This window comes from Ailuropoda melanoleuca, chromosome 1 (genome assembly GCF_002007445.2).
Source record: "Ailuropoda melanoleuca isolate Jingjing chromosome 1, ASM200744v2, whole genome shotgun sequence".
NCBI lineage: Eukaryota > Metazoa > Chordata > Mammalia > Carnivora > Ursidae > Ailuropoda > Ailuropoda melanoleuca.
The window spans coordinates 67,737,400-67,755,079 of NC_048218.1; the positions used below are offsets into that span (position 1 = coordinate 67,737,400).

General features: G+C 44.7%; 1 protein-coding gene across 1 annotated transcript in view; it reads left to right on the forward strand.

Moving 5' to 3' along the window:
* RUBCN (rubicon autophagy regulator) overlaps positions 1-15,424 on the forward strand; it is a 54,209-nt gene extending 38,785 nt beyond the window's left edge. Inside the window, exons 11-19 of the mRNA XM_034670918.1 lie at positions 5,939-5,999; positions 6,735-6,867; positions 7,684-7,829; positions 8,416-8,480; positions 8,960-9,198; positions 9,974-10,035; positions 10,502-10,655; positions 11,751-11,844; positions 12,072-15,424. Of these exons, the coding sequence (XP_034526809.1) occupies positions 5,939-5,999; positions 6,735-6,867; positions 7,684-7,829; positions 8,416-8,480; positions 8,960-9,198; positions 9,974-10,035; positions 10,502-10,655; positions 11,751-11,844; positions 12,072-12,250 (1,133 nt within the window). The 3' untranslated portion in view covers positions 12,251-15,424. The remainder of the gene's footprint in view (positions 1-5,938; positions 6,000-6,734; positions 6,868-7,683; positions 7,830-8,415; positions 8,481-8,959; positions 9,199-9,973; positions 10,036-10,501; positions 10,656-11,750; positions 11,845-12,071) is intronic.
* The last annotated feature ends 2,256 nt before the right edge of the window (positions 15,425-17,680 follow it).

A 17,680-nucleotide genomic window follows, 5' to 3' on the forward strand; every position in this document is an offset into this window, starting at 1 on the left:
TTTTAGTTCAAACCAATAGCTAAGCTACTGCTGCACGTTCAGACAGCAAAAGTCAGATAGAATGGTGTGAAAGCATAGTGTGTCTTTAGAGTTTTGAATTTGCAGAATCAGTTTGCAGAAAGCTATCTCTTCTTGGTATTTTGTATACAATTAGGGTTTACTGCTGCAAATGTCTGGCTTTAGTAATTGCTTTATGATTCAAACCAGTAGGCTTTCTGTAGGTGGGGTTAACTGAAAGTAGCAATTTTCAACTCCAGGTAGCTTTAAAACACCTACCAGCAAAACTCAGGACTTTTTATTAAACAGTTCATTTTAACTGTTAATGTTGTCAGCCATGAGAATTTGAAATATTTATGTAAGATTAAAGATTTGAAGAAATAAAAGTATTTAGGTTCCTTTTTCTTTGTTCCCGAACAGTTGTAATTTATTCTAACATCATCTTTCCTTGCTTGAGAAGTAATTGTGCTATCACTTTTTAACTTGTTTCTTACGTGTTTACAACCACAATCTTTTTGCGGGTACATTTACTGACTGCCAGCCATTTGTCTGTCAGAGCATATTCAGTCTGCCTTAAGCATAAGGCAGACTTTTACTTGGTCTTCCTGGCATCTTTTCTTCCCCCGTTTTGGGAGCTTTAAAGTTTTTTATACATTTTTATACGTTTATACATTTTACGTATATGAAACATTTTTCAACTAAAAAACTACTTTTTCTTGTGACCGACAATCCTAAAACGTTATGGGAGTTAGAGGGAAAGCAGTCAGAACAAGTTCTTTCAAAAGTAGTGGCTTGTTTTATCTTCTTTCTACATATAGATTCTTACTTATGAAAGTATAGTTTACATTTCCTCTTTCTTTACTCTAGACTTCTTTATTGCTTTCCGTTCCTTTTCATCGGTTTCTGGTTTATTAATGGTACAAAATTCTTTCTACAAAGTATCATTATACTTCTCATTAGCAGTCTTTCTGATTATATCCAGAGGTTTACAGATGTGTACTTTTTGATCATCTTAAGTGATTTATGCTATTGAAGAACCTCTGAGGGGACATCTGGGTGGCTCAGTTGGTTAAGCGTCTGCCTTTGGCTCGGGTCATGATCCCAGGGTTCTGGGATCAAGTCCCGCATCGGGCTCCTTGCTCAGCGGAGAGCCTGCTTCTTCCTCTGCCTGCCGCTCCCCCTGCTTGTGCTCTCTTTCTCTCTCTCTCTGACAAATAAATAAATAAAATCTTTAAAAAAAAGAAAAGTGAAGGGGTGCCTGGGTGGCACAGCAGTTAAGCATCTGCCTTCGGCTCAGGGCGTGATCCCGGCATTATGGGATCGAGCCCCACATCAGGCCTCTGCTATGAGCCTGCTTCTTCCTCTCCCACTCCCCCTGCTTGTGTTTCCTCTCTCGCTGGCTGTCTCTATCTCTGTCAAATAAATAAATAAAATCTTTTTTAAAAAAAAGTGAAGAACCTCTGAGGATACTATCAGAGCAAGGTCAATAAAATCTGTAACACCCTTGGAAAAATGTTAAGTGCTCAAGCATTGTATTATGGACCTCATCTATGACGAATACTCTGCATAGTGTAGTACTCTGCTTGATATCATCACGTCTTAGATCCTGACTCATTGAGCAGACCATATGGAACAGAAGTGTTTCTGAAGGAAATAGATTTGGAAATTACTTCCTCCTAGCAATAAAGTAGGTGTAAACCTTGTGATCACAGAAAGCTTTGTATTCAACAACACCTACTCCTTTCAGTAATTTTTAGGAAATTTACCAAGTTGTGCTACCATCACCATAATCTAGTTTTAAAACATTTTCATCATCCCAATAAGATTACTTGTGCCCATTTACAGTTAATTTCTGTTCCCACCCCAAGCCCCAGTCCACTGCTAATCTGCTTTTGGTCTCTATAGATTTGCCTTTTCTGGACATTTCATATAAATGGATCATACAATATGTGATCTTTTGTGTCTGGGTTCTTTCTTTGTTAATTCCTTCTGATGGTATCTGCCAAACTGGTATGAGATCATTCATAAGGTCCCAATCCCAGACAGTCTTTTCAGCTTCTTTAGCTTTAGGGTTTTGTTGTTCTCCACCCCTCCTTCCCCTTTTATTACAGCTTTATCAGTTTTTCTTTATCTTCCTTTGTTGATTCTTCTAGAATTTCAATCTTCCACATACATGTATCTAGTCATGGTCCAATCAGGAAACAGAAACCACAGAGTAATTTGAATAGGGAAAATTTTAAAATAAAGAATTATTAAGTGTCACTGGGGACTGAAGTAATGGGAGACTGGCTCATAAGGAGTAAAAAGAACTCTAAGGAATACAGGAATAGCAGATACAGGTAGCAGTCAGTATCCCTGGGGCTGACGTAGAGTACCCAGGAAGGAACAAACATAGAAGGTGACCACATCCCCAGGGCTGAGATCTGAACCTCGTGGCTCACTAGAGGTGGATACGTTCTCTAAGGCTGCAGAGCTGCCCTAAGAGAGTGCCTGGGGATGCTGTCCGTGAGTGGTACCAGGCCAACAACAACATCAGGAAACCCTTCTGGGGGGTGCTGGCGGAGGCTGCCGCTAGGGAGCTGCTGAGATGCTCAGAAGTCTCGAGATGCTGGGGGAGGTGGTTCATGGGAGGTGCCAGGCCTGTGGCACTTGCCTGAAGCTTTCCCAGGAGGTGCCGGGGGAAGCTGCTTATGAGAAGTTCCGCTAGTGGCGCTCTGCTGGAAGGCCACCTTCATAGAGGTGTGCTTCCCCAGGGGAAAGTCACATGTCCTACATACAGGAGTCTGCCTAGAGGAGCACACCAGACTCAGCAAGAGAAACCCCTTCCTCTCCAGTGTCCCTGCAGTGCCGGCTACTGACAAAACTTAACACTGTGCCATCTGGCAGAGGGCCACTGTCTATGAGTGCGGCTCCATCCTCATAGAGCAGACAAGAAGAAGGGCGGGTCTGGCGTGGAAAGGCAATACATTGATAATTGGCATAATATTTAAAGACAGAAGTTCATAAACTGTGTTTTCTGACAAGTTTTTAAATTATGTCCAATTCAGGGTAATCAGTTGCTTCTCCCCACACTGCCCCTTTAAATCATTTTTTTTTCTTTTTTAAAAAAACAGAGTCATTGTGATTCTCCATTTAAAAATATTTCCTCTCTAGTCAGCAGTTACAGCACTGGAGTTAGCTCTCCAAATGCGTTGGGTATCACCTTATCTGCTAGAAGGAAAGCAGGAAGGAAACCAAAGTCAAACTGACCAGTAAATTCTGAAGTCGATTCTGTTCCTGTGCCTCAGTTTGTTTAAAAATTTGTAGATTTTGCTATTTTAACCTGTTCTTCCCTGTTCATCTCAGTATCAGTGTGTGGACATGCAAAAACTCTTCTTATAGCATGTCATTTTGTAATTGTTTTTTTTTCTTTTTGAATCTTTTTCAGTCAGTAGTAATAGCCTTATTTAAAGCATCAGAAGCATTTGAAATCGGTTCTCTTAGGAAAAGATACTTGCCAAAGAATCAATTAAAAGTTTCATAATTATGTTAACGTCCATCCAATTGAATGACCTCCTCCTCTGTCTTTACTTGTAAATTTTCTGTCTTAGACCCTGGTCTACTTTCATCCAGATCCTCGACTGATATTCCAGCCACATTAACTTAGTTATGTGCTTGAACTGACCAGAGAGTCAGGAGAAGGCAGCAGAGGCCCAGTGCCCACGGGGCCTTCACGGTACTTGGCCAGTGTCAGGTGGCATGTCTCTCTTGATATCAGGTGCTTCTCCTCCGTCTCTGCTCCCAGGGTGAGATCATCACAGCCAAAGCTCTGCGGTCCCCCACACTCTTGGCAGTATTCATGATTAGCTAGGACGTCATTGCACCTCCGGTAAAAAAGAGGAAACTTGGTAAAGTGTGACCAGACTGTGTTTTCCAAAGAGCAGAGAATGACTTTTTTTTCTCTCAAAGAAAAAATGACTTCTTTTCTATGAGGTTGAAGAACTACTAGTTTTTTGAAGACAGTGGTTTCCTTAGCAACCATGAATTATCAGCACTTTTCTCTAATGTGCCGAATTTTCTTTTAATTGTCTGGTCCTACAGTAGCAACATTGGTTAGTTCTTTATTCAAGGATATCTGGCTAAGATTTTCTCTCATTTTTTTTTTTTCTGTCACTCCCAACAGGCTGATATTTGCTTTTTTGCTTTTAACCAATTAATCATTTATTTAGGAAATATTTTCTGAAAACCTATTATGTACAAAACAGTCAGGGTTATAAGGGCAAGACAAGACTTATGTACACATCCAAAGGCAGTATAAGTGTTATTCAAATAAATGCTACAGACCAAATGGTCTCTGAAGGCCTACTATTGCCTAGAATTTTTTTTTCCTTCACTAGTACTATTTAGAATGGAATAGGCAACTAGCAATGTATTGAGATCTGGATTTTGGTGGTACAAATTCAGACAAAATATGATACACATGAACTTCTTTGTTAAATAAAATAGGATTTATTTGCACATCAAAAACTGATGTACTATATGTTGGCTAATTGAACATAATAAAAAATAAGTAAGTAAAAAAATAGGATTTGCTATTTACTAATCAAAAATTTTGTTGCTGTCTTAAATTTTTCGGTGCTTAGAGAGCATATGAAAATTCATTGACATACCAATTCTGTTCTCTCGTGTATAGCTTTGAAAACATTGATTTGTTAGGAATATTATTTGAGTATACAGGGCTTGTATACGGAGCCCTGTATTCAGTATTTTGGGCCATGCAGAAGAATTAGACATGCTCTCATTTCCTCACAAGGAGATTTTATGATCTAGTGGCACACACAAAAATATATATACAGAGGAAGTGTGAAGAACAATTGAGCTACTTATGGCCAGTTGCCGAGTGATGTCATGTACACTTTAGTGCTCTATTGAGGGGCTCAAATGCAGTAGATTGATCATTGTGTAGCTCTAATTAGGAAAGGAATGTCTTTTCACTGGACATCAAAGGAAATGAGGGATGAGACTTATCACAATAGTCTTGTTTTCATGACTTGAATACACTCCATCTGCCTTTCTTGAACATGAGTGTTATATTTCACATTTTCGCCATCAAACATATTTGGGAGCACAAGGTCTCTGGAAGTTCAGGCATATCATTGTTAGAAATCCTCTTCAAAATCCTTTAGCGGAAATAGGCTTTGGAAGGTCTGCCATAGTTTCCTGTAATTATGCCTGAGAGTTCTATAGAAAAGATCATGTTGAGTATCTCTATGAACATTTGTTGGTTACCAGGCATCTCCAGGGAGCTGCCAAGTCATAGAGAAGTTCTGTTCTTTCCTGTTCCACCAGACAGAAAGGAAATCTTTCCATGCAGTTTTCATAAGGATATAGAAGACTTTTCCCATTCGGAAGCAATAGCGATAGTAGTCAGATGTTAAGAGCAAAGTTCCAGTTCCACATAACATTTAATGAGTTACCTCCGTGATCTAAGTTCTTTGTTAAGTACTGGTTTTGATATAAAAAAGAGATAGAGTTCTTACCTCCGAGAGTTTATCATTTAAGAGGGCTTGAGATTTAGAGAGTGAAGGAGAGATTGGAGTAATTTTTTTGTGTTTCTGCTTGATAGAGGGTGTGTCCCTGTGTGCCTTAGGATGCTTCCTTTTCTCATTCACTGTTTTGCACCAAATCTGAGTTTGTGTTCCCACCTGGATCTGTAGCCATTTTGACCGTCTCCATGCTGTGCATAATGTCACTAATTCAGTCTTGTTGTGACTTGAACAGAGCCAAACTATAAATTACGTGTAGAGCTTCACCTGGTCTCTGCTCCTTATCCTGCATAGAATGTAGCTTGTAGTTGCTACCCTGAGTGCTGGGCTGGCAAAAGCTTGGAATGGTTTCCATTATTATCTCTTACCTCCTCCCTTCCCATTTCCTGCTCCCCTTATCTCTGGTCTCCATTTAGATGCTGACATCAGAAGGAGCACAGCTTCAAACAGCAAATCCTTCACTTCCTCCCAGTCCTTGTAAGTGCTTTTTTTTTTTTTTCAATAAAACCTTGGGTATGTGGAGAAACAAACCCAGTTCTTAGCATATGGATGGGAAAAGCCATAGACGAAGCATCCAAATTCACAAAAAGACAAGGTTAAAGTGATGGGCCTGCCTGATGGTGGCACGCCCCTGGGATCATTGGTTCAGTCGGGGTGTGTTCTAGTGGAGACAAAGCTCGCAGTATGGATTGTTCCTTCTCTCCTGACTCTGATGGTAGCAGAGGCCCCCAGCAGATCAGGTCCCAGAAGAGACAGCAGTGATCATGATTTCCGATTATGAAATCTAATTGAACTGGTTTCATATTGTAGATCCAACTAAGGGAAATAGTAGCTCATTTGGGAGCAACAAATAGTCCTTTATTGTTTGCAAGGCAGTTTTACTCCATTTATTTTGTAAACAGGTGTTATAACCCCCATTTTACAGTTAAAGAAACTGAAGCTTAGAGAAGGGAAGTGATACAGAATCCCTAACTAGTAGTGCGATGTAATGCTATTAAGGGGGATTTGAGCCAGAGTCTTCAGACCACAAAATGAATATATTTTCCTCTCTACGTGTATCTGAAGATGATGAGAAGAGAAGCCAAGCTGACTGGGGGTGCTGAGAGTGTTCTCAGCCCAGAAGTAACAGGGTGTAATATCAGATCCTGGAGGGAAGGCTCCCATTTTCCTGTCTTTTCTCTACACTCAGCCTTCCTTGAATCTCCTTTCCAGCTCTCACTGCTTCCTTCACTCCACATCTGCGGAAGCAGTGGCCATGGGACTCCTGAAGCAGTTTGAAGGCATGCAGCTCCCAGCTGCCTCCGAGCTAGAATGGCTAGTTCCAGAGCATGATGCCCCTCAGAAGGTAGATTTCGTCAGCTTTTTTCTTTTCTTTTTTTTTTTTTTTCCGATTTTTTATTTATTTGACTGAGAGAGAAAGTGAGTACGAACGGGGGAGCAGCAGGCAGAGGGAGAGGGAGAAGCAGACTCCCTGCTGGGCAGGGAGCCTGATGTGGGGCTTGATCCCAGGACCCTGGGATCATGACCTGAGCTGAAAGCAGACGCTTAACCGACTGAGCCACCCAGGCGCCCCTCTTCTGCTTTTTCTCTCCACCCACTGTTCATCTCCAAGAGGCTATGAGCCTTTCTGATGCTGTTCTCCTTTGTCACATGCCCCCCATCTAGAATTAGCCTGTATGTTTCCTTCCTTACTCATAGAAGCCATTCATTACAAATGTGTGGAATGAGTGAGTGAGTGAATGAATGAATGAATACATGCTTGCCTGGGTTTTCCCTAGCAATGGTCAAAATACCTTCCCAGAGGTGGAAGTCCTGTGTGGTGACCACCTTTGAGACACTGAAAAAGTGAACGTTCATATTCTTCTTTTCTCTACAGTTGCATATAGCATAGCAAGGGCCCTGGGGTGGGTTTAGGGACAGCGTCAGCAATGGGTGCCACCACACTGGAATGCTGTTTCTGTTCCTTTTGCTTCTTGGAACACAAGGCCCTCACTTCTAGTAGCCTGGTGCCTTAGTGGTTTGTTTTGAGGGCCAAGGTTCCTCCAAGCCATTACGTGAGGTGTTCTTGAAACGTTTTTCATGAACTATTTCTGTGATGGCCAAAGGGTCAAGGAGGTGTTCCCCCAGACTGTGTTAGATCACCTGTGCTTTTCTCCTGCAGCTCCTGCCCATCCCTGACTCCCTGCCCATCTCACCAGATGATGGGCAGCATGCTGACATCTACAAGCTGCGGATTCGTGTTCGCGGTAACCTGGAGTGGGCGCCGCCCCGGCCTCAGATAATTTTTAATGTTCATCCAGCCCCAACGTGAGTAGCCAGTGTCTGTGTCCTCTGGGAAACGGATACATCCTCTGGGTTGTCAGGGCTGTCTCCTCACCTTGTCTCGCCTCTACCCGTAGCTCCCACACAGTTCTGTTCACTTAATGACAGAGGGAGGGGATTATCTGTCTTGTCACCAGTCTTACTCCTGATCCTCCTGTTGCTTCCCAGAGATAACCAGAAATGAGGTCTTGTATCACTGGCCTTCCCAATCTGTTGCCTTCCTCCCAGTAGTTTTGTGAGCTTTCTGGTTTTTCCTCTCTTAAGATGGATGGTTGCTTTTCTTTCCTCTTCCTCTTTCCTCTGTCCTATTTCTCATCTCTTAACATTTGTACAGGAAGTGTGGTTCATTATTGGGGGCTGTCCCTGCCTAGACCTAAATTCTAACCTAGGAATCCTCAGTTTGAATTAGTTCTCCCAATGGGTTTGTTTGGTCCAACTTTAAAACACCACAGGTGAGCTCCCCCTCTTCCCATACGTAACAGGAGCCCTGTGTTTGCCTCCTTATCCTTGACATGCCAGAGGCCTCATGCAGCTGGTATCTGCCAAAGCCCTCTCCTTCCCCTCTCTTCAGGAGGAAGATCGCGGTGGCCAAGCAGAATTACCGCTGTGCGGGGTGTGGCATTCGGACTGACCCTGGTGAGCATGTTCTCCCACCCCCTACCACCTCCAGTGGCTGTACTGTCTCACACACTCGGGAGAGGGGCTGGTCAGAGAGGTAGTGAGAGGAGGCGACATAGCAGAGCTGGGAAAGGGAAAGAAGGGGCCTGGATCTGAGAGGCAGGGCTAGGCAAGATCACTGGCAATCAGAGGGAAGTTTTTTCTGGGGGCACGTTACCAGCCTTGTGTACTGAGGAAGATCAGGCACTTTCAGCCAGGTTTTGGAAGCTGGATCTTACCATCTCTGGCAGGGTTTGCTTCCTCAGTGGCCTTCGGTGGGGGACACAAAAACCACAGGCCCCACTCTGTGGGTTTCTGCTAGCTTTGGGAGCACATACAGAGGTGGATGGAGCTGGGTGGCCATCCCTTCCTGCTCTTTGAAAAGGAACAGGGGAGCTGCCTCACCGGCTTGAAAATGGGAAAGCCACATCTGACCTTTGACTTTCTGGTTTTTCCAGATTATATCAAGCGGCTGAGGTACTGTGAGTACTTGGGCAAGTACTTCTGTCAGTGCTGCCATGAAAATGCCCAGATGGTCATCCCCAGCCGGGTTCTGCGCAAGTGGGACTTCAGCAAGTACTATGTCAGCAATTTCTCCAAGGACCTGCTCATTAAGATCTGGAATGATCCTCTCTTCAATGTGCAGGACATCAACAGTGCCCTCTATAGGAAGGTCAAGCTGCTCAATCAAGTGCGGGTAAGAGCCTTGAAAGGCCACATCCAGATTACCCTCCTCACCCCTCATCCCCTCCCTGTGTTCATAACAGGCTTTGCCAGGATCACTGCACTCCTTTCTGTCATCATGTCAGAGCTGTAACTGTCTCCTCACTCATGCTTTCTCTGCATACTTTCCTCGTCTCCCACCCTTTCCCACCTGTCTGTCTAGTTAGAGCCTCAGACCTGACAATGGCAGCTCTGAAGCCATAGATGGCACTCAGTGACAAAAATAGGAGTTCTCCCTGCACTGAACGTATACTGAAGGGAGAAGAGGGTATCAGGTGGTAAATTCAAATTCTGGATTTCTCAGTGGCTTTCAGCTGTGTATGTGATTTGGGAGCCCAACCTGAAGGGAGGTTAATTTATTTCATTTTTTTTAAAGATTTTATTTATTTATTGGACAGAGAGAGACACAGTGAGAGATGGAACACCAGCAGGGGGAGTGGGAGAGGGAGAAGCAGGCCTCCTGCTGAGCAGAGAGCCCGATATGGGGCTCGATCCCAGGACCCTGGGATCATGACCTGAGCCAGAGGCAGACGCTTAACGACTGAGCCACCCAGACACCCCAAGAAGGGAAGTTACTTTAAAGCAAGTTGTTGAGTTACAGATGTAGGGGGTAGTTTGGCTCTGGCTGCTGCATGCAAAGCTTCTGGGCCCCCCGGTTTAAGAGTACTGGTCATTCCAACGTTTTTTTTCTCTCCTCTTCCTACCTGCTCTTACACCCCACTCAACCACCACAATGTCTTCCTCTTCAGCTGCTGCGAATCCAGCTGTATCACATGAAGAACATGTTCAAGACATGCCGACTGGCCAAAGAGTAAGTCGTGTGTGCAGGCCAGTGTCCTCTTTCTGGGTTAATGTCTGAAAGAGACATGCCCCAGCAGTCGTCCCCTGTTGTGTGAAGAGGGAAACTAGAGAGATTTGCAGAAAACTCCAGAAATGGTAAATAAAAAGCCTGCAACAGTAACTGTGTCTGTATCCTTCTCCCTGGAAGGGGCCATCTCTGGTTTTTCTATCCAGCGCAGACTACACTCCCTGCAAGCTGGCATGAATCACCGTGCAGAAGGGCATAAAAGTCCCTTCTCCTCTCCAGACACCTAGTAGTGGGGAGTGTCTGGGGTGGTCTGGAACACCTACGCTGGCTGAGTGTTGCCCACCCTCATTGCGTCTGACTGGGACCCTTCTCTTCCCTATCCTGCTTCCGGATATAGATCCTTCTGTTTTGAGGTGCCACACAAAACGTTCATTTTCTGCACCTGCTTACTTCCCCTTACTTCCTGTAGGCTCCTGGATTCCTTTGACACAGTTCCAGGCCACCTGACTGAGGATCTCCACCTGTACTCACTGAATGACCTGACTGCAACCAGGAAGGGGGAGTTGGGGCCCCGGCTTGCTGAGCTCACCAGGGCAGGGGCTGCCCACGTAGAGCGATGCATGGTGAGACGGTCTCTCTTTAGCACGGGACTGGGCTCTTGGTTAGGGATCTGGAGAGTGGGGTGGGCCCAGGTTCTTGCCATGCAATTCCAGAAAGTTGACATGGTCTGTCAGCACTGTGACAGAAACTGGGCAGGATTGCTCTTCCTTGGGTCGATGAACAGCTAAACGTCCAGATCTGAAGAACCTGAAATTCGAAGAGAATGTGCTACTGGCATAGCCCCTGGGTAACGGGCAGGACTGAGCAGGCCTTCACTATAGAATCGTCCTGATGTGGGAGGAGAACCCTGAGTTAGAGTCTGGAGAGGGTCTCCGCTTCATCGTTTTCAGTCACTGTGACCAAAGAAAATACTTTGCCCTCTCTGCAGTAAGCCTTAATTTTCTTGTCTCTAAAACGAAGATAATAATAACCCTTGTCCTTTCCTCTCAGGATTTTTGAGAATTGGTGAAATAATTTACGTGAAAGCATTTTGTAAGCTTTGTTCTATAGATGCAAGTTATTATGTCCTTGATATACCCAATGTGCCAGAATTTCAGAAGTTCCATTTTAAGAATTTTGCATCTTAGAATATGCCCCGTTTGTGTTCCTGTGACAGTCCCGGAATTAGAGCTTAAAACAGGGCATATGTAGAGATCCTGTGTAGCAGGGGGAATCAGAAAGACTTTGCTCTAACCTGATTCAGGGATGGGTGTTATATTGGAGAAATACTCTTGTCTTCATATTTTATCTTAATTGCTGTGGTTCCTATTTCAAAATAGAATCATCACCCACACTGGAATTTTGACTTTAGGGAGCCCATTGTGGCACCATTCCTTCCTTTTCAAAATCTCTGCATCACAAACCATTCTTGTGGTTAGAGCTTCTCAGACTCTCTTGTACCCACCTTAAAGCTCTGTCTCACACTGCCCAGTCCAGGCCCCAGTTTAGCTCTCATGCTCCTAAGTCCAGCTGGCTCTCTTCCTAGAAGGCACGAGAACCCCTGAGAGCCCACTCAAGTCTTATTTATATTTTGTTCCTTCCCTCACTTGTGTTCATCCCCTGGTGCCGGTTCCTGGTATGCTGCCCCTGATTTTGCTGCCTGTCCTTTTCCTCCCCAGCTCTGCCAAGCCAAGGGCTTCATCTGTGAGTTCTGTCAGAATGAGGATGACATCATCTTTCCTTTTGAGCTCCATAAGTGCCGGACCTGTGAAGGTAAGGACGGTGCCAGGTGTGCAGTGGGCAAACAAGACTGAACCCAAAGCTAATTTATTTCCCTCAGCCATCCCTGTTAACAAGAGTTGAGTTTGACTCAGCAACTCTCTGTTTTCAGCCCGGACGCACCAAGCCTTGGTGGTGAGAAGGGGCTGTGGCAGTGACTTACTTTCACCTTGAGATAATACAAGTTGTTCTCTCTTCTCTCACCCTCCCAACCTGAATAGAGTGTAAAGCCTGTTACCATAAAGCTTGTTTCAAGTCTGGAAGCTGTCCCCGGTGTGAGCGGCTGCAGGCCCGGCGGGAACTGCTGGCCAAACAGAGCCTGGAGTCTTACATGTCAGACTACGAGGAGGAACCCACTGAAGCCTTGGCCCTTGAGGCCACTGTCCTGGAGGCCACCTGAAGAAAGCACATTAAGCCCTCTTTCCAGGGGCCAGGGTCACACGTAATGCAGAACTGAGCCACCCTTTTAAGGACTTTCCCCACTTGGTTTTTTTTTTTTCTATAATTATTATCATTATTATTATTTTTTTTATGACTTGTCTAACATCCATGTAAATCAACCTTTGTTAGGTTGTTGGGGTCCATTCTGTTGTGACAATTTGTAGGTACCGGGTATCCATCAGAACTGACATATGAATCCTTATGTGAAGCTTCTAGTGCCTCTGTCAGAGGAATGGACTGTGAGACCCAGCTCTTCTGACATCCATGGCCTTCTCTACTTGAACCAGATCTGGTTTCAGCTGCATTTCAAGTATCATTTCCAGTTCTATTTTGTTTTAGTTCTGGAGCTTCTGAGTCAGGCCTTTCGCAACTAACTCACTTCTCCTTTGCTGCTGAAGTAGGAGGATGGAGTTTTCTCTCTCTGTCCTGGAATAGAGTCAGACTGGGCTCTGAGGAGAAGCAGCAGAGAATTGGACTACATCGTGGGCATTCTGTCCAGCTTATGTAGGTATTTTTCAGGCCATAAAAACAGCATTCTTACCTGGAATCCTCAGAGACCTCACGGAGGCCACCATGACCTCCTCGTTTGAAATACTGTAGGCATCGATGATGTTACAAACTGACTTTCTTTACCCTGGTGGGCTTGAAGCAAAGAAACAGAACTGATACTTAAGCCAGGCCCCTTCATAGCCTTCCACCAGGCGTAAACAAGGCTGCAACTCTATTGCTTCAAGAGCATTTATTCGGTCAGAGGAGCTGTTGGCCTCCTCTTACATGATGAAGTCTCTCTAGTCATCCTAGCTCTGGTGCAGACATGATCTTTCAAGCTCGGGCAAGTCCCCGATGCCATCCTAAGCTGCAGACAGAAACTCTATCCACCATCTTATTTGTGGGTCTCTTGCCACTGTGTCCTCTGTTAGATGGTCATTTTGGCTCTGCGTGAAAGTATGGCCCCACTCCATTCTCATCCCCTTCCTGCACCAGAGCTGGGACCCTCCCTGGTGGCTGAACTCTCACCTTAGTTTCTTTTGTTAAAATCAGCCTTGGGGTGGGGAGATTTCTGGTATTAGTGTGGTTAGAGAACTTGGCAATTTGTGGACGTGAGTGTGAGTGTGAATATTCCTCTGTCCTTGGGATAACAAGAGCCTTTATGCCTACGAATACACTGAACTCTGTAGCCTGGTGATATCTATGTGTTCATTCATTCTTTTCATGTTACTAATTTTAACACACACATACCTTTTCTTAAAATGTGCATTTTGATGGGACCGTGACTATGTTTGTGGTTTTCTTTATGTTGCTGTAACCCCAACCCCTGCCTAAACACTGGTCAGGGTCGCTGTTCAGAGGGCTGACAGCTCTGTGAACAAGAGCTCACAGCATTTTTTTTCTGGGACTGACTTCTTGTATACTTGTCTTTCCATAATTGGTTGCTAGTCGAAAAAACTTGGTGTGGACGCTGCCCCAAGAAGCTGAATGGAAAATAGCACATGGTCGGTGGAAGCGGATGAGTGGCTAAGCTGGAGGCAACCAGGAGTCTCACAGGAAGTAGAAGGGGCAGTACGGTAATGGCCAGAGCTGAGGCTTCACCGGGGCCAGAGGGAGCAGGATGGAATTGACCCATGGCCTTGGTCTCTGTGCCTCAGACTTAGGATTAGGCCGGAAGACCCTGAGGCTCTTCTCCGTTCAGTTCATGGGGGAGGCTCTGAGAGCCAAGGCCTCCAGCCCAACCCAGTTTTGAAGGGCTAACCAGGAGCTCCATTATCTTTCAAGGAGCTTTGGGAATAGGCCCCACACAATTCAAGTTTTACCAAGGGTTAGGCCTCAGATTCAGACTCGGGTTTTAAAAAACATGGTGAGCTCTATGTCCAGTTTTGGTATAAATTACACATCTGGCTCCTTACTCTTAAGTCACTACACTGGAGAAGAGATGCCCTGTCATTATTGTCCTGCCCGTTTCGTATTAGCAGAGGACCAAAGGATGGAAAATGCTGACAGTTTCCAAAGTTGAGCTCAACAATCTTACATGCTCCTGGTTTTTCACTTATTTTTCTCCACCTTCCCCATTCCATCTCCTTAGATTGCATATCTGTTTTAGTCACCCTGACACTCTGCTGTCATCACTGTCCAAATACCCATTTATTTATTTATTTGAAAGGAAAGAGAGAGAGGAAAGAGTATAGGATGTTTTGAAAGCACTTTGCAACTTATAGCAGTATCTAAAACCCCCCTGCTATTGTGGGGGAAAGCATTGAATGCACTGAAGAACATTCCTTCTGAATGAAATGGGAGGGAAGTTCTTTTTTGTAAATAAAGGGAAAAAGTTAAAAGTTTGCTTACAAGGTAGAGACAAGGTTCAAGACATAGCAGAAGAGTGGAAGGCAGATATTTTCCACTTGAATGAGGCTGTTATTGACTTTCTCTGCCAAGGCTTTAGAGCTTTTGTTGAATTAACATAAAAGGAGCAAGAGTCTAAATAGAGGTGTTCTGTTCATGTACAACTCGTATTCTGAACTGGATTTCTACTTGCTGTAATTCATACACAACCTAACAGTTTATTGTCATCTTTAATAAACTAAGGAAAAGAAATTCCTGCCTTTTATTTGTCTGCCTTGACTATCAGGAAATGGTATTGTCTGCTGTAAAGCAGGCATGTCTGAAAACTCAGGAGGTTTCTGAATTACAATGCAAAGAAAACTGGACCTTCCGGGTCAGGAAAAGTAGGTGTGAGACTGTGTCATCACTGGCTTGCTGTGTGACCTTGAGTGGATCACTTTGCTTCTCTGGATTTCTGTTTCTTCTTGTATCAAAGATATGGGTACTAGTCATTAGCAGTGCACGAGGCTTGCCCCCTGCCCATCCTCTTGAGGCACGTATCTTATTTTAAAGTGAGGTGGGGGCACCTGGCTGGCTCTGTTGTTGGAGCGTGCTCTTGATCGTGGGGTCGTGAGTTCAAGCTCAGTGTTGGGTGCAGAGGGTACTTAAAAGTAAAAACCTTTGATTAAAAGAAAATAAACATAAAGGGAGGTAAATCTTTCTCTCTACAGCATCTGAATTGTATCAGATGCTTTGGTTCTCACTTCTGTGAACAACTTGCTCTGAGCTTCTCTCTTATGCTCCTGACCCTCTGGAACTCCAGCTTCACCCTGCAACTTTCTGAACATTTCTGCCTTGACGTCCCTTGGTCAGGTCATGTCTCCCGGGCAGGTCATGTCCCCCTGATATGTCTAAAACCAATATCAATATTCTATTTACCCAAAGCTAACCATTAGTGACCCCAGCTTGAGAATTTGGTTGTCTTCAACTCCTTCCTCTCTGAGTCAGGTAGCATGTTCAGTTAATAAAGCATTATCTCTCTCCCACAACCTGTCATCAAATTCTGTTGATTTTTCTCTTGAAAATAAATCTACCCTGTTCCCTTTCTATCATTAGCACACAAATTCAGGTTCTTATCTTACATCTCAACCATCTCTAGCCATGCCAATCTCTTCCTATTTAATCGTCCATCAAATATTTGGGTACTTGCTGTCTGCCAGTTTCTGTGTTAGGCTCTGTGGCTATGGCAGTTAGCAAAATGGAGGCAATCCCTACCCTTAGGGCACTTAGAGCCTTGAGGGGAGACAGGCATTGCCCAAAAGTCACCAAAATGAATATGTAATTACAAGCTGTAATAAGAGCTATGAAGGAAAAGAGTAGATGCTACTAAATTAAAAAAATAATAATAATTTAGATTGGAGGGGCGCCTGGGTGGCACAGCGGTTAGGCGTCTGCCTTCAGCTCAGGGCGTGATCCCGGCGTTGTGGGATCGAGCCCCACATCAGGCTCCTGTGCTATGAGCCTGGCTTCTTCCTCTCCCATTCCCCCTGCTTGTGTTCCCTCTCTCGCTGGCTGTCTCTATCTCTGTCAGGTAAATAAATAAAATCTTAAAAAAAAAAAAAATAATTTAGATTGGAGACAAGTTAGGCCCCTGGTGAGGCAGAGTAGGGAGGAAAGGACTCCAGGTGAGGACTGGCATACGTGTTGGTGCCGATACAGGAGGAGTCTGGGCAAGGAACTGCAAGAAGGACGGAACTGCAAATTTTAGCTTTTATTCTTAGAACATTGGAAAGCCACCTAAGAGTTTTAGTCAGAGGAGTGACTCATGTGGTTAAAATGTCAGTGTGTACTTTTCAGGAAATAAATAGAGTAAAGCAAGAGTAGAAGCAGTGGGATCTTCCAGAGGGTTGGCTGTAGTGATTGAAGAGAGAAATTACGTTGATTTGGACGAGGGTGTGGAATTTTGTCATCACCGTCCGCTCATTACCCCAGGCCTCTGAAAACAAGATGCATTCCAAGTGTTCTACAATGACTCAGGCATTTTAAGTCAGCGAACGAAAGGCTGAGGGGCAAGATGTTGGAAAGAAATTGGGATTAATGACAGAACCGAAGAAAATTAACAGCTGAGTCGCAGGAAGTGCAGAGAGCCGGACAGCCCTAGGAAGCTCAGCTGCAGGATTTGCAGACCTCTTGAGCCTGCTGCCAGTGAGGCAGGCTGGAGAGTAACGACTGTGTGGGGTCTCACCCCAAGTAGGAGGGTACACCCCAAAGAAGGGGGAGCTGTGAGTGGGGCAGTCATCCGTTGTGGCCTTGACTATGTTATTCATCATTCCCTGGGGCCCCAAGCCTGTATAGATTTGCTATACCCTCTAACGGTGTAAAGAGTAGGCATAGTCTTTATAGCATCTTGGTTAAAGTGAGGCCCAAGCCTGCTTCCTTTTTCCTATGAACTTCTGGCTTAGAGTATGGGAAAAGGGATCACTGTGCCCACACTATCGTGCTGACTCTTCCGCTCTGACTACAGTCTTCTCCCATATCCAGTCTCCAGGGTATCAAACTGCTTGCTGTTAAAATTTTAGGGATAGCAGCTGCCAGATGGCCCACGCTTACCCACGACGAGCTTGATGTTCTGGGGATCAAAGATGAATATGATTAAAAAGGAAAGAGAATCTGCTTAGCACTACTCCTCTAGGAGTGTGAACATACAACTATGCTTTACCTATACCCTTGCCTCTGTCTTTTCTGTGAAATGCTTCTGGGGGCTTTGGAGGGACAGCAGAGACTTAGTTGTTAATTTTCCATGGATTCTGTCATTTATCCCAGTATCATTACAATATCTTAATACCAGACCAGCAAGGTGAGGATTAGTGGGTTAAAATAAATCTTGCATGGTAGGGGGGCTTTTAGGTGGGTGGGAGCTTTGGTGACCAGCCCTCTGAGAGGCTGCCCCAGAGCAGTAAGATGCACGGGTGCGACACGGCAGAGTAGCACGGTGACCTGACACCCTTTGGCACCTCGTGTCACCCTAGGTACATCCTGTCTTTTTCACTGCCCTGGGAATTTCTCACTTGTT